This window comes from Lutjanus erythropterus, chromosome 20 (genome assembly GCF_056507025.1).
Source record: "Lutjanus erythropterus isolate fLutEry1 chromosome 20, fLutEry1.hap2, whole genome shotgun sequence".
Lineage (NCBI taxonomy): Eukaryota > Metazoa > Chordata > Actinopteri > Lutjaniformes > Lutjanidae > Lutjanus > Lutjanus erythropterus.
Window position 1 is genome coordinate 19,920,121 of NC_139336.1, and position 14,078 is coordinate 19,934,198.

At 40.5% G+C, this 14,078-nt stretch overlaps 1 protein-coding gene across 1 annotated transcript in view; it reads right to left on the reverse strand.

The window, feature by feature from the left end:
* Positions 1-1,993: 1,993 nt before the first annotated feature.
* Positions 1,994-14,078, reverse strand: part of lrrc75bb (leucine rich repeat containing 75Bb) — a 42,238-nt gene continuing 30,153 nt past the window's right edge. The window contains exon 4 of the mRNA XM_084746014.1: positions 1,994-2,875. Coding sequence (XP_084602140.1) covers positions 2,272-2,875 — 604 coding nt within the window. The 3' untranslated portion in view covers positions 1,994-2,271. The remainder of the gene's footprint in view (positions 2,876-14,078) is intronic.

Below are 14,078 nucleotides of genomic sequence, written 5' to 3' on the forward strand. Positions count from 1 at the left end.
TTACAACTGATTTTAACATAACAGTGACATGAGTATGAAGTTTGACGTTTTATCTATTAAATCAAAAAAAGTTGAGATACAACATTTATTTCAGGACGTGGGCGTCTCAGTGAGTTGTTTTTATGTCAACAACAACCCATTAAAACAAAGCTTGTGCATTCAGGGACGGAGTTGTCCTTAAAGTGCAAATGAGTAAACATTTCATTTCGACGATCAAAGGTAGTAATTTACTCTGCGTGTCCACAACACACTCATGCACACAAGCACACACTCTAATTATGCTCTCATACGCACACAAACACACACAAACCTAACATCCCGTTCATTAATATCCCTGTAGACAGAAATAAACAGATTTTCCTGAATAATAACATGGAAATAGTACAGACCACATTAACATCTGTAGGCAGGATAGAGTGTGGGCTCATACAGTTGTGTTCACATGCGGCAGATTTTATCAAATGCCCCCCAAAACAATCTCGAAGTAATTGGAATATTAATGTACATGTAAACATGCTCTCTGTGGGAACTGATGTCACGCTACAGTAAACAGTCATGCCCAATTCTTTAAAAAAACAATACAAAAGGATGAGAACTACACATCTAAAAAAAGACAAAGTCAAAAAGAATGTGTTGCACTTTGTTCATGCCACAACAAAAATGTATGTGCACGCTGTAGCACCACAGAAGAAAAGATAAAAGCAGAGCTGTTTGTAGTCTTTTCTTTGTCAGTTCTGTGTACGCCTTTAAAAACAGAGGGGACATCTTTCTTGTTGCTTATGGTCTGATTCATAAATAGAATCATTCATAAACCACCAGTGGACGGAATTATCTGGGGCTAGTCCTATTTGCCGAGAAAAAATAGATCCCCCTGCTCACCATCTGTGCCTGAAGGGGCCTAACGAGGCCTGATAGAGGCAGTAATCAGTTCATCAGCAGCTCACACACGGTGTGTGTCGTCTGCATGGCTGCATGTGTGTGTATCAGGCTGACACTTTTCTCCATACAGCTGTAACATCAGTGCTGTATATACTGAAAAAAATCTGTGCTGGAAATTTAAATTAAAAAGGATTCAGTATGCTTGATTGACATAACACACCATTCATTTGAAAATAATTCCCAAATTAATGCTGTGTCCAGAAAAAATGGAAGCATATTTCATGTGAAAATAATGCTGCTGGGCTCTAACAAAAAATCTAGATGTATTAGCAAAATGTTAGTTGAAATTAAACAAATTTGACTTTGAGAAACTTTTCACAGAAATGGGGCAGTGGGGGTGAAGTCCGAGAGGCTGAACCAGCTGAGTAAATGTGCTCAACCTTTATGTGTGAAAATAGAAAATATATGTCAAATGATGTAACTGTCACAACCAACATACCTCCATCCTTTAAGCTGGCATGATGTTAAGCAATACATCCACTAGAGGGCGCAGCTCAGTGTCAAAGGTTACCTCAAAGAAGAAGAAGAGTCAAAAGTTTCTGACAACAACAAACATGGCGACACCGGAGGAGGCTGTAATAATGTACCTCTTGAGAAAGGGGCAAAAGCAGAGGCAGCATTGTGGATGGAGGTGGTCTGTGCAGCCATTAAATACATAGCTACATATTGGCGGACAGGCCTTCATTGCCTCCACTGAAAAAAAGGCAAAAATTAGCTTGTCCACCCGGGCGTCATGTTTACATCAGTGCCGATTGGAGCTGGAGCTGATAAATACCTGTGACCACTGCAGAGTCATCTGACCCAGGACTGAATGCCGATTATACCCTTTCCCACCAAAGCCAAAAGCCCAATTTTTAGTGGGTGTTAGTGGGTTTTTGTCCGGTGTAAAAGGAGCTTAACATTAAGCATAAATGAGTTTTTGCTCAACTGCTACTGTTGAGGTGCCCTAGTGCAAGGCACTAAACCCCCAGTTGCTGCAGTGGACAGAATGGTGAATAATAGGAAGTTTTAAGCCGTGAGAGCGCAAAACTTCAGGAACGGAACACACTCTGTTCAGTTCAACTCCTCCTGGATAAATGAAGGTCGAATCAATCCATAAATAAATTCTTCATGTCTGTACAACCACAGAGCTGCCTCCATCACACTACTGAGTTTCAGTAGTCAGAGCATCCAGCGGGACACACAACACAGTTCAGCTATTTTCAGAAACATGTGGGTCACTGTAAGCATCTGCCACAATGACACCTGCTAACACACGAGGCTAAACTTGAGGCGATGTGATACTGATGGATTTAAGGGGCAGCCAGTCTAAAAGAAAGCAGCTCTGGGCGATCACCTCCCACAGAAGTGTACCGGCACATTTTTTGACATGTTTTCCTCTCCAAAGCCCCAGGCTTGAAGCTCCAGCCTGTCCTCCTCCTCCTCTCTATCATCCTCCTCTCCTTCTCCTTCTTCGTACAGACTGGGCTCCTCCACAGAGGTCTCCATGTTTGGGTTGTAGCCACCGAATGCCTGAGCCTCTCTGTACTCATAAATGGTGGGGAGGCTGCTGCGTAAACCAAAGCGACGCCTCAGCGCCACAAGCAGAGGCTGCGGCACGGTGAAGATGTCTACATTATTGCCCAGGTCGATCCAGGCCAAGCAGGGGAACTTCTTAGGATCCTTCACGGCGTCCGTCAGGTCTTTCAGGATGGCGAGTGTCAGGCGGTTGCCATTGACGGCAAGTATGGACAGTTTCGGCAGGCAGCTGAGGTAGGGCAGCAGCAGCCGTAAACTCTCGTCTTGCAGCTCGGTGAAGCTCAGGTCCACGGCCGACACGGCGTCACTGCTGCTCTGGAGGTAGAAAGCCACGCGGTGGACATCTTGGCCAGACAGCGGGATGCCGGACAGGTTGACCACGTCACCAGACAGCTTCTTCTTCAGGGTGGTCTTCAGACTGTCGGAAAGAGGAGACAAAACAAACATCAGTCACTTTGTTTACAACTTGGATCACAAAATGGCCATTTGTTGCAGACAGTATTAAAGGTGTTGGCAGTTAGTTTTACAAAAGTGTGTGAAGACAAATGATCTTTACTTAATGATACTGAGGTTATTGATTTAAAAGGCTCTGCAATGGGGTGCCACTATGTCCCACAAGAACAAGGAACTGCAGAGTGCGCAAAAAAGAAACAGCATCCACCAGTAGAGTGTACAGAGTGTAGCAATCAATAATGTAAAGACGAGAATTTGCATTTAAATGCGTCTCGGTCTGAGGTCCCTCAAGCAACAAATTCTGTCTCCTAGCTAGGCTGAATGTCACCCATTGAAAGGCGCCAGCTGTTTGCAGTTTTGGGTGTCACTTCTTTCCCATAAAGCCATCTCTAAGCCAGCTCTCTAAGTCTCTAAGTAAAAAACAACCATCAAAGACAATAAATAAATAAATTAATGATGGGAAAACAGACCAAACAAGGCAAAAAAGAAGATGTTGCCCTTCTGTCTGGGCCAATTAGTAGCAGATATGTCACCTTGTTTTGAGCTGGGGTTGTAAGTGTAAAGCCCAGGACAAGTGTCAGTTTGACAACAGGAATTCAAGAGGGAGATGCATCTTTTTCTTTGGGTTTTTAAAAACCAGGTCACTTGTGTCTGAAGTATTGTGAGTGACGCATGAATAAGCCCCTTGAGCTGATCAGCACATTTGAAAAACATGAGAACTCACTGGTGTGATGCACTTCTCTCTCGTCGCAACCAAACAGTACCAATTAACAGTAGCCAAAAAAGTAGCAATGAGACGCATTGTTCCCATCAGTGAATACAGAGACAGCGAAAAGCTGTAGTGCCGACCTTGAGCCATTGAGTACAGTCCAGGAAATATTAAAATGAAGTGATGGCACACGTCCTTGCCTTTAAGGAATAGTTTGGCATTTTAAGAAATATGCTTATTCACTTTCTTGGTCAGATGAGAAGATACATCACTTACCACTCTCACATGTGTATGCTAAAAAAGTTCTCTACTTGGTTAGAGTTAGGCAACAAAATTTTTTGCTTAGGTTTAGGAAAAGGTCACTGGGTCTGGGTTGAAATAAGTAACAATAAGCAAAGGACAAATAGTAGAAAGAGCAACAGTCCATCATAATTTCTTCCTATTTTCCACCATTCTTAAACATATTGTGATTATCACAGGGAAAGGGACATATGGTTCTGCTGTGTGTACAATAGTAGCAGTGTAATCACATTGAAATCTTTTGCATACTAATTAAGTCTCACCATGGAACATGGGCACGACCATGGCTCTTTTTATTCAATGCATTCCTATTCCTTGTCAAAACCTGGTGCCTGCATTAATCAGAATGAACACAGGCTCAGACAGTTCTGTGGGAGATTTGGGTGTGTTGTACTTGTAGTGGCTAATGTAACCTCACTCGCCTCAAGCAGAAAAGAGGAGCATGCTATGAACAAGTTTGTGTAGCTCCCTCTGGAGCCCCAACATACTTTTTTCACTTATGCATAATGCTTGACAAGACTTGCAAACAGAATTATGTGCATAGAAATTGGCGGATTTCCCTTTAAATATGATGCTACATGCAAATGTGACATAACTACTGGAAGCAGGAGGAAAAAGCAAGCCTGGCTCTGTCCAAAGGTAAAAAAAAATCTGACTAACAGCACCAATAACTCCTAAGATTAAAAAGTATGTTTTTTTTTAAATGCATCACAAATCATTTAATTTCTATAATATAATATAATATATGAATATAATAATTTCATTATTCAGTCTGGAAGTCAACAATTAATTCCCTACATCCACTTTGTTTGAAACAGTCCAACGACATTCATTCGAGCTGCAGGAGAGGACCATGAACTGGTGTTACGTTACTGAACTCCAGTTGGGAAAATGATACCAAAACTAATTTTGTTTGCGAACAAAAACCATGAGGTGGTCAACACAGAAAGAACTGAACTCATGGGACTCATAAGTTTAAACTTTGTTTGACATCTGAAGTTGCACAAAGCCAGGGCTAATACTAACATAATTAGAGAGCTTATTCTTACACTAGCTACGTAATGTTGTAAATCAATGAGGCTGGAAACTATTACGAAATAACTTTTTTAAGACTAGAAACTCAAAGTACAGGACTTGGGACTTGTCAGTGTTAAGCAGGGGCTTCACTTAGAACTCGAGTCTAAAGACATGAGACTAACTTGTGACTTGCAAAACAATAACTTGGTCCCACCTCTTGAAAATAGCCCTTTGAATCTAGGGACCAATAACCTGCATCTCCGCTGGTTGCCTGGCAACTGGCCCTGACAAAGAAATAGTTCAGTACACCACTAAACTGTTTCTTTGTTTCTATACTTTGGTTTTTATATGGATTAAATATGATATACCATGTTAATATAAAGCCTATTAGTGAGATTTATAGCTGCTGGTGGCCAGAGCCAGTCTAGCTGTTTCCTCATGTATCCAGTATTTATGCTAAGCTATGTTAGTAGCTTTATATTTATTACACATACAAGAGCTGTATCTACCCTCTCATCTAAGTCTTAGCACCATAGCAAATAGCCTAAGTGTATTTCCCAAAGTGTCAAACTTTTCCTTTAAGTTTAGTCAGAGTTTGATAAATGTCCTCTGAGATATTGTGTAGGACAGACAGGAGGATAAAAGCGTAGGTGACGGATGGACGAACACACTATAAAGGAACCAAAATGGGCGAGACACGAGGGCGATAAAGGCAGGTGATAATCTATTTCAGTCCGAATGACTTCAGACAACAGGTGTGAGGTGAAGCCCTCTTATAGAAGAATGCTACTGTAAGTATCATACCTGTCGGGTAGGATCATCGTATCCCTCACTACCTCTGATAGCACTGAAACTAAATGCTCCCTATACCTGACTGTGGTGAAATATGCATAGGAGAGCTATAAGGAGGCTGCATGTATGTCCTGGAAGCAGTGTAAAGTAAGGCATAGCTGCAGTGCATTAGACTCCCTTTTGTTTTTACTAGCATGCAGACTTGGACGAAGTCAGAGTGGAGACATCTGCCAAACAAATGATAATGAGGTGGAAGCGTGGGAGACTTTGTTTAAAAAAAATCCAACAAACAGGAGAAAAATGCTCTGTTTAAATAGCCTAAGGTTTATCCTCTCTTTGTCTTAGTCCTATTTGCTTTTACTTGTCCTTCTTCCTCTTCAGGCACAGCAAGGATTATCCCAGCATCTCTCTCTGCTCTCTGGTCTGTCTGGGAGCCTTATAAATCGGCAGGCTGCGCTCTTTACATCTGTCACCCTCTCTGCTTGGTTAAGGGAAAGAAAAAGATCTGTAGCACACCGGGGCCGTGATTCGCAAGATTATCGATTCCAGGAGGAGGCTATAATTCATCTCTCCCTCTATTTCCTCACTCTTGCTCACTGCCTCTCACTTTCTTGCTCCCTTCATTACTTGGCCTCTTTTCGCTTTTCTTTTTCTTTCTTGTTCTGAGGTTGATTTGCTGAAGCACCTGTATCCATGCTTTCATTTGTCCTTTCAGAATGGCTTACTGTATTTGTAAATTCATTAAAATTCTCATCCATCTGAGTCTCTGTGGACTAGAATGTCAATATAATTTTTCATGTGAAAATGCTGTCTATATGTACTCTCCTCAGCTATTTATTAAACATCGTAAGGATGTTCACATTTCATATTTGTTGTCAGTTCTTCTGTTTATTCCAGTGATTTGTTTATTCCAATGCTTCCCAACCCAGAGAGCCATAAGGTGTTGCATCAGAGAGGTTGTGAGAGTAATAACAGGATATCTGTACCAGCTGTCATAACATCAAGAAGATATTGAAATGTCTCACGGGCTAAGAGAAAACCATGACCTGCTGGTGGTGTTAATGTCATTGAGATTCATTCTCTCTGAACCATGAATGTCTGTTCGATTTGGATACATCGATTGTCAATCAATTCAGGACAAATACCAATGTTTAAAATAGCCAGTGCAGATTTTTTTTTATAGTTTTTTGCTTTTGATGTCTCTGCCAGGGAAATAAAGAAACCTTCATTTGAAAAGTGTCATACCAGAGCTGTGTCCAGTCAATTCTAGCTACTGTTGTCCAGAGTCCAGGCAAATATCAAGACAACATTTACTGAACGTGAAATTGATACAACTAAACATGTAAACATCTGTCACTGCCATTGGTGAACATCATCTAATTCTGATATTTGGTCAATAAATCAGCGACTCCCTCCTGGCAATATACACAACAGTTTTTGAGATATTTCAGTCTGAACCACAGCGTTGGACAGAATGACAGACTGACATTGTCATCCATGGAGCCATGAACCACCAGAAAACAGTGAAAAATCCCAGTTACCATTTCCATCAGCCAAATGTGGCATCTTCAAATTGCAAATCCTCATATTTAGAAGCTTAAGCCAGTAAACGTTTGTCCTTTGTCGCTTGACAGCTTCTTTAAATGGATAATTGATTATTAAATTGATGTCATTTAATTTCCATTAATACTCACTGACTTATTGTTTCAGCACTCAAACATTATTGACTTTGACTGTAGCTTGTAAAAATGCCAGTAAAGTCTTACTGCATCTGCAGCTTCTTGGCACACTCAACCACTCCTGTGACTTCAGGCGGTTTATTGTAGCTCTGTGCAGCTTCTGCACTTTACTGTAATGAAACTGATTATGAGCATCGACTTTTGTTTTCTTGGACTTTATTTATAGAAGGGTTTTCCTGCTTCTGCTGGAGCTCTCCCCTCTCACCTGTGTGCTTATGTTGTGGGAAGAGCTCTTTCATGAGACACAGTCGGGCAGGATAGGTACTGTAGCTGAGTGGGTGTGCATGGAGAGGGTGGGCACTAATGTGCTTTTAATGAGACAGAGTAAAAACGACTTCATACTTCCTTCCAAATCCGCTGCCTCCTGGCTACGTGGGCACAGTTCCACCCACAGGCTGCTCGGCTGGCTGCAGGCCGAGGGGCACAGCTAGCATTTCTAAAGCCAGAGTATACACTACAGTCCATCACCATGAAATGATAACAACATAAACAACAAAATGTCTCATCTCGCTCCCCCTGATGTGGCTGCCATGCTTGTAGGCAGTGGTGCATATCCTCTTGGACCAGCTCAGACACAAACAACTTCAAAGGAGAGTCAACCCGCATATAAACATGCAGCGAAACAAGAACGTCCCCTGCATCGGGACTCATTTAAAAGCAAACATCTGAGGGAAATCCATTTATTGACATCCTCAGGAGCAACTGATACAACACGGCGGGAATCTAATAAGAGCTGACTCTCATGTGTCAAACTATTGGCTGCTTAAATGTGGGTTCAGGCAGGCTGTCTAATTGCTTTTCATAGCATGTCTTTCCTCAGGGATGCTGTTAACTTTTACTCACTGAACAAGGGTCCTCGCCATTCTATACTTATGTAAACCCCAGAAGTACAAGCTAAAACATCTGGGGTTTGTGATGCTGAAATGGAGTACAAGCAAAGAGACAGAGCTTACGGGAAAGGTCAGAAGAAAACAAGAGAATGTGTCTTTTAATTATTATTTTTAGAAAGCGTGTGTTTTGAGTGATATGCTGCTGAAAAATCAGTGACTCAATCTGTATTTAAACTGCAGTGGATGTGAGTTCATACAGGATAAAAAGCCTACGGTGGCTTGATCTGTCTCGCAGCCTGCCAGTGTTGATACAGAGATTTACTCAGACAGCCTCGGCTGCCCAGAGATCACTGTAACAACAGCACACGAAACGCATCTGATACAGTGGCCTTTTTCAACAGCAAGAGTGAATAACTGTTTTAAAATACACAGTGCACACCTGTAACATCTGGTAACGTGAAGTGTGGCTGTTGGTACCATCGTCCTCAATGTATGACCTGCACCTCCCAAGTGGTTCATCTTTTACCTCTCAAACAGTCACTCTTGATTTCACTTTTTCTGCTGCTTCTCTGGACTGTGACGTTTATGTCGTAAGTGTTTAGGCATATTGATTTGCACATGCCTCTGTGAAACAAAGATGTATGTAATAAGCTGTAATGGTATCTGGCTTGCTCATAATGCAAATTCTGCCAAGCCATGTATAATGTCTTTTCTTTCTGTTAGTGCGAGTAACTGTTATTCAACAATAACTAGCTTCAACTCCAACATGATTCACTCAGTTTCAGTGGCCACTGGTGGAAGTAAACTCAACACGGTGGCATAGAAATACCACCTCAAACTGGTGTTTTGGTGGAGTAATTGCAGGGTGAAACAGACACGCCAACACATAAGGATAAATACTCACAACAGCATAGGCTCTTTGCAAATCAGCCTTTGAGCTTCGTATCAGAAATGTATGTGTTATCTTAGATTCTAATCAAAAGTTTGGTTATCATGTTAAGTAGTACAGGACCTCCATTTCACCTCTTCTTTCAAAAATCAGCATGCTGTCATCTTTTGCAGAATTTGTTGTCGCCCCCATATTTGCCTGTTAGCAACAGATTCCCATTGATTTTAAAACTGACCTCAGGGTTAACTACTTTAAACTTGCACCTCAGATCCTGCAAGAAATCTCTGCTAGCAGTCCCCTGATCTAAAACTAAACAAAATTGCCCTTTTGCTGTCAGAACTCTGAAACTCTGGAACGGTCTTCCTGTTGAAATTTATCTCCCAACCTCAGTTCATTAATTTGTTTTCTTTATATCTCTACTTGGATTCATGCCACTCTAAACTTCTCTGTATTGTATCACTCATTTCTGCTAAATCAGTGTTTTATTTCTTCTTCAACTTTATTTTGAAATGTGACTGGATAAAAGCTTCTCCACTGAAGGTCGTGGCAGGTCCATTGATTTCTATATTCATATGTTTTGTAACTCCTGTCTGATGCCATTTAAGGTCAGGTTAGTCTCCACTCAGTCTAGTTGTCTCTTCTGATGTTACAAAAGTTAAGTGCTCATCATCAGGGTTAGTCCGCAGCGTCCATACTTCACCATTCTGCTCATCAATTTCCGCTCGAATGCAACCAAACACTCCTACTACACTTAACCTGAAAGAGATGGAGGGCTGGAGAGGTGAGTGTTTTTAAAAAGGGCTGAAAGGGTCGAGCCAACATGCACATTCTTCTAGATTAAAATACAGGGACATTTTTTACAAGGGGAACCGTACAATCCTTCAATATTCTGCCACCAGGGCGAGAGTTAAAAGCAAATGGCAGGAGAAACTTGTAATCTGTCCACCCACATAGAATACATGTTCCCCTTCATTTACTCTCATGAATCAGTAATTCATCAAGAGACAGGGGGGTGTTAGAGGTTATATTTTTTTTCTCGTGTTCATTTACAATGGGATTTAATATAAGAATGAGTGTTACTAGAAGGTCTGGTTTGATAAAATGAAATATATTTAACTGTTTGACCTCTTTTTTTTTGTCTGAGTATTCACAGCCTTTATCAGCACTGTTGTATAATCACAGAGACTTCACTGGAGCTGCTGGCTTTGCAGTTGGATCTGGTACCTGTGTTTAACAGGACACATTTTATATTAATGCATCTAATTTAATTTATTTATATATGAATTTATAAATCAAAGTCAATGCTCAGTAGATGAGTATTAAGCCAACGAGAATAAAATAAAATACAAAACAGTGATCCTAACAGTAACCTGGATTGTAAATATGTGTGCTATGGGGAGAGAAGCCTCATTTGAGAAATGCAGGGGGAGCTTCAAAATATTGTAATCTTTAGTGACAATGTTTTTTTTCTGTTTGAATTTATACTTTCCTGTCTATTTAGGTTCCTGTAGTAAATAATAGGGCAATAGTAAGTGTCTAATAAACACAATGCAGTGCATATTCCTGCATATAACATATGTTACGTACTGTACATCACCTTTCTTATTGTTGCTTGATGGACAGCGTTACAACAGTGAATATTTTTTCTGTTTCTTTGGCGCTCCAGGCTAAATATTCTCTTCATGAATTGAAATGTATTGACAGTATGTTTTTGCACGTAGGTGATAAAATGTCTGCACGTGAAAGCCACAGGGGTAATTCAAACACTGACCATAACCATATCTGTAGTCATGACTCCCCCAAAGTTGTTCCAGGCATGGCTTGGTCTGGTTGTGTATTTTCAGCAGCATGGATGCATGAATGATCATAGAGCTATTATAGGAATACTGCAGCAGTGTGTTTCTATGATCCTCTCATCTTGCTCTTCCAGACTGCACTTTGCTTTTTGTCATTTTGATCATGAAGGTGTCACTACTATGTACAGTATATGGACTACAATATATAATTGAATAGCCTTTAGAGAGTATCATAGAGCCAAGACCAAGCTGACAGAAGGGCAGGACTGAGGAAAAACAGCACAGATAGGCTACTGATATTTCAGAGCCATGGTCAGGGTCACAGATTCTAAGTTGCACAAACCTCAATCAGATAAAGCATCAGTGAGTCAGGCAGGCTAGACTAACATTTTCAATTGAACAACCCCTCTGACCCTGCAACCCCAAAGACTATTCATTTACTGTTATAAAAGACCCACAGCAAATCTTTTTCCAGTTAAGAAGCTGGAGCCAGCAAATTTTGATGACTGATCGATTATCAAAATAGTTGGATTTTTTTTCTGTTGATCAGCTAATCATATGTTGTGCACCTTTTCTTATTTTGTACAAGTATTTTTCTTGCTGGTGTGGCTGCACAGTCTATGACCCATATGTTAAAAACTGCACATGAGATATATCCAACTGTATCTCTGCTGGCAGGTCAAACTCTGTAACACAAATTCAAATATACATCCTGCTGAGCATGCAACGAGACACTTGACTCATTTCAGGGGAATGAAATAAAAGCACTTGAGAAACATTGGATGTGGATGCTGTTCCACAGACTCGTGGGAGTGGTCAGATCAATGTCTGCTTCATCAACGCTTTGGTCTTGACCTGTTTATTCTTCAGATCGATCTAAGCTGTTTTGCCTCCAGGCATCTGTATAATACATGCGTCTAGCTCAGCCGTGGGAGAGCCTACAAGGGTCTAATGAACGAACTCATCCTTGAAAAGTGAGCATCTGGTAAAAGACTGCTCCTTTATTTCTGTCTTTTGTCTTTTATGTGAATGTGTCTTCAGGCCTGTGACTGCAGGGCTACAGTGCTGAACATTTCCTGAACCAGTTTGTTTAACTCAACTCAGTTTTAGTATCAAATTCGTGACTCTTGTGTCTTGGGACAGTTTGGCCTGTGTTAATGAGAATCCTTTGAGCAAAAAAATGTAGTTAAATTTGCCTCAATGCAACTGTCACACTGATACTACGCTTCAGCTGCAAATGTGCTGGGAAACATGAAAGCGGTGATTGCATGCACCATCCAGTGTCCTCCAGTTTCATGAGGATAATGGCACATTTTCTGGGAAGGAAAAAATAGCCCCACAGCTCATTTGGATTTGGATTAAATTTCAGTGAAACATTTAGCAAATGGGCTGATTAAGGCCTCCTCCATTGTACATCGTCAATGGAGCAGCTCCGGGCTGTGCAGTGTTTTGACGTCTCAGATCAGTCACTTGGTTCTTGGAAACTTTGAATTTGGGAGTTTGAGGGAAAGTAGTAATGTTGATGTCAACACAGAGTGAACTGATGGCAGTGATACATTGACAGCACATGTACCCTATTAACTAAAAAAAGAAAATAATGGGAATATTGCACAAGAAGACACAAATCATTAAAAATACAAGTAAAATCCCCCAAATGCTCCAACTTAAAAACAGCTATGTCAAAACCCTGAAGATGTATCACCATTATTCACATCAGTCTTGCGTACAGGTGTGAAGGTGGAGTATTGATAAGCACAGAAAAGGGCATAGATTAAGCCAGACTGCCAAGTAAAGTAAATCTTATAGCTATCAGACACTCCATTATAAAACCCTCATGGGCTCTCTGAACATGAATATTGGAAACGCATCAAACAGCACAAACTGGAGTGACATATGCAGTGATGTATGGTCATGGTTGGCAGTGCCTCACCAAAGCTAAAAAGAAATGTTGAGATGACATGGTAGCTGTATATATTGAATATTTCATCATATGAATAATTCATACCTTTATAAATATTATTTATTTTAATTAAAATTTGTAATTATTCATATTTTGTCTCAGAATTGCTCACATGCTCCAGTAAAACTAGTCAGAATAGTTTGTTTATTACTATAGCCTGTTACTTTTGCCACAACTTGCTCCTAAAAACTGCTATCTGTGCCTCTGTCTGCTCTAAGGTCAGTATTTTCATAAGTCTGCACAGGCGTAGTTGGTTCTCACACAGTATTGAATGACCAATGTTGAGGCACAGACTGACCCTGCTTCAGCCCTGCAGTCATTGGGTGTTCCGTGTCGCGTGACATCCACTCCCTCTTGCTCCGGACTGTGCACCTCTCCGCCCACCTAGCAGTGCACCCACAGATGTCAGTATGAGTAAGCATCTGCCGTGAGTTAGCTAGTTAGTTAGTTTGTTTGTATTACGGTTTTGAAGACTGCTTTCCAGCAGTTTGACCTTGATTATGCATACTTCCACAGCTGGATCACTCCATGCAGCTATCATTTTTGTTTTAGTGGAGATAACTAAACAGTGGTAGTCAGCATGGATATTTCTTACATAAAAGATTCTTTTATCAAAACTTCAGGCAATAGTTGCATTGACATGACCTAAGCAGCAAATATCAGGGGGCACAATCTTAAAATCTTAAATCTTAAAAAGCCTCATTGATGTGGCCTGTTACATTGCCAAACAATAATCCACACACATTTCCTGTCACAGTGACTTTCTCTGTTTTTATTGTGTTGTGTGGACATGATATAAGCTCAATGTGGCCATGGGTTAGGTTGTGTATTAGTTTTACTTTGCAGTAGGCCCTCAGTATATATTTGTTGATTTATAGTCAAATTAATGTAGACTATATTTTGTCTATCCATGCATAATTTGAACCTTAATTACGTTATGTTAATATTAGTTAATTTAAATTGTGTTAATTTAATCTATTCAGATTGATAGGTCACTGCCTACCCAGACAAAGATTTCACTACAAGTTACTGATCGTATGACATACAGTATGCTGCAAAAAGAAAGAAAGACAGAAAGAAAGAACAAAAGAAAGAAACGAAGAAAGAAAGAAAAAAGAAAGAAAGAAAGGAAAATG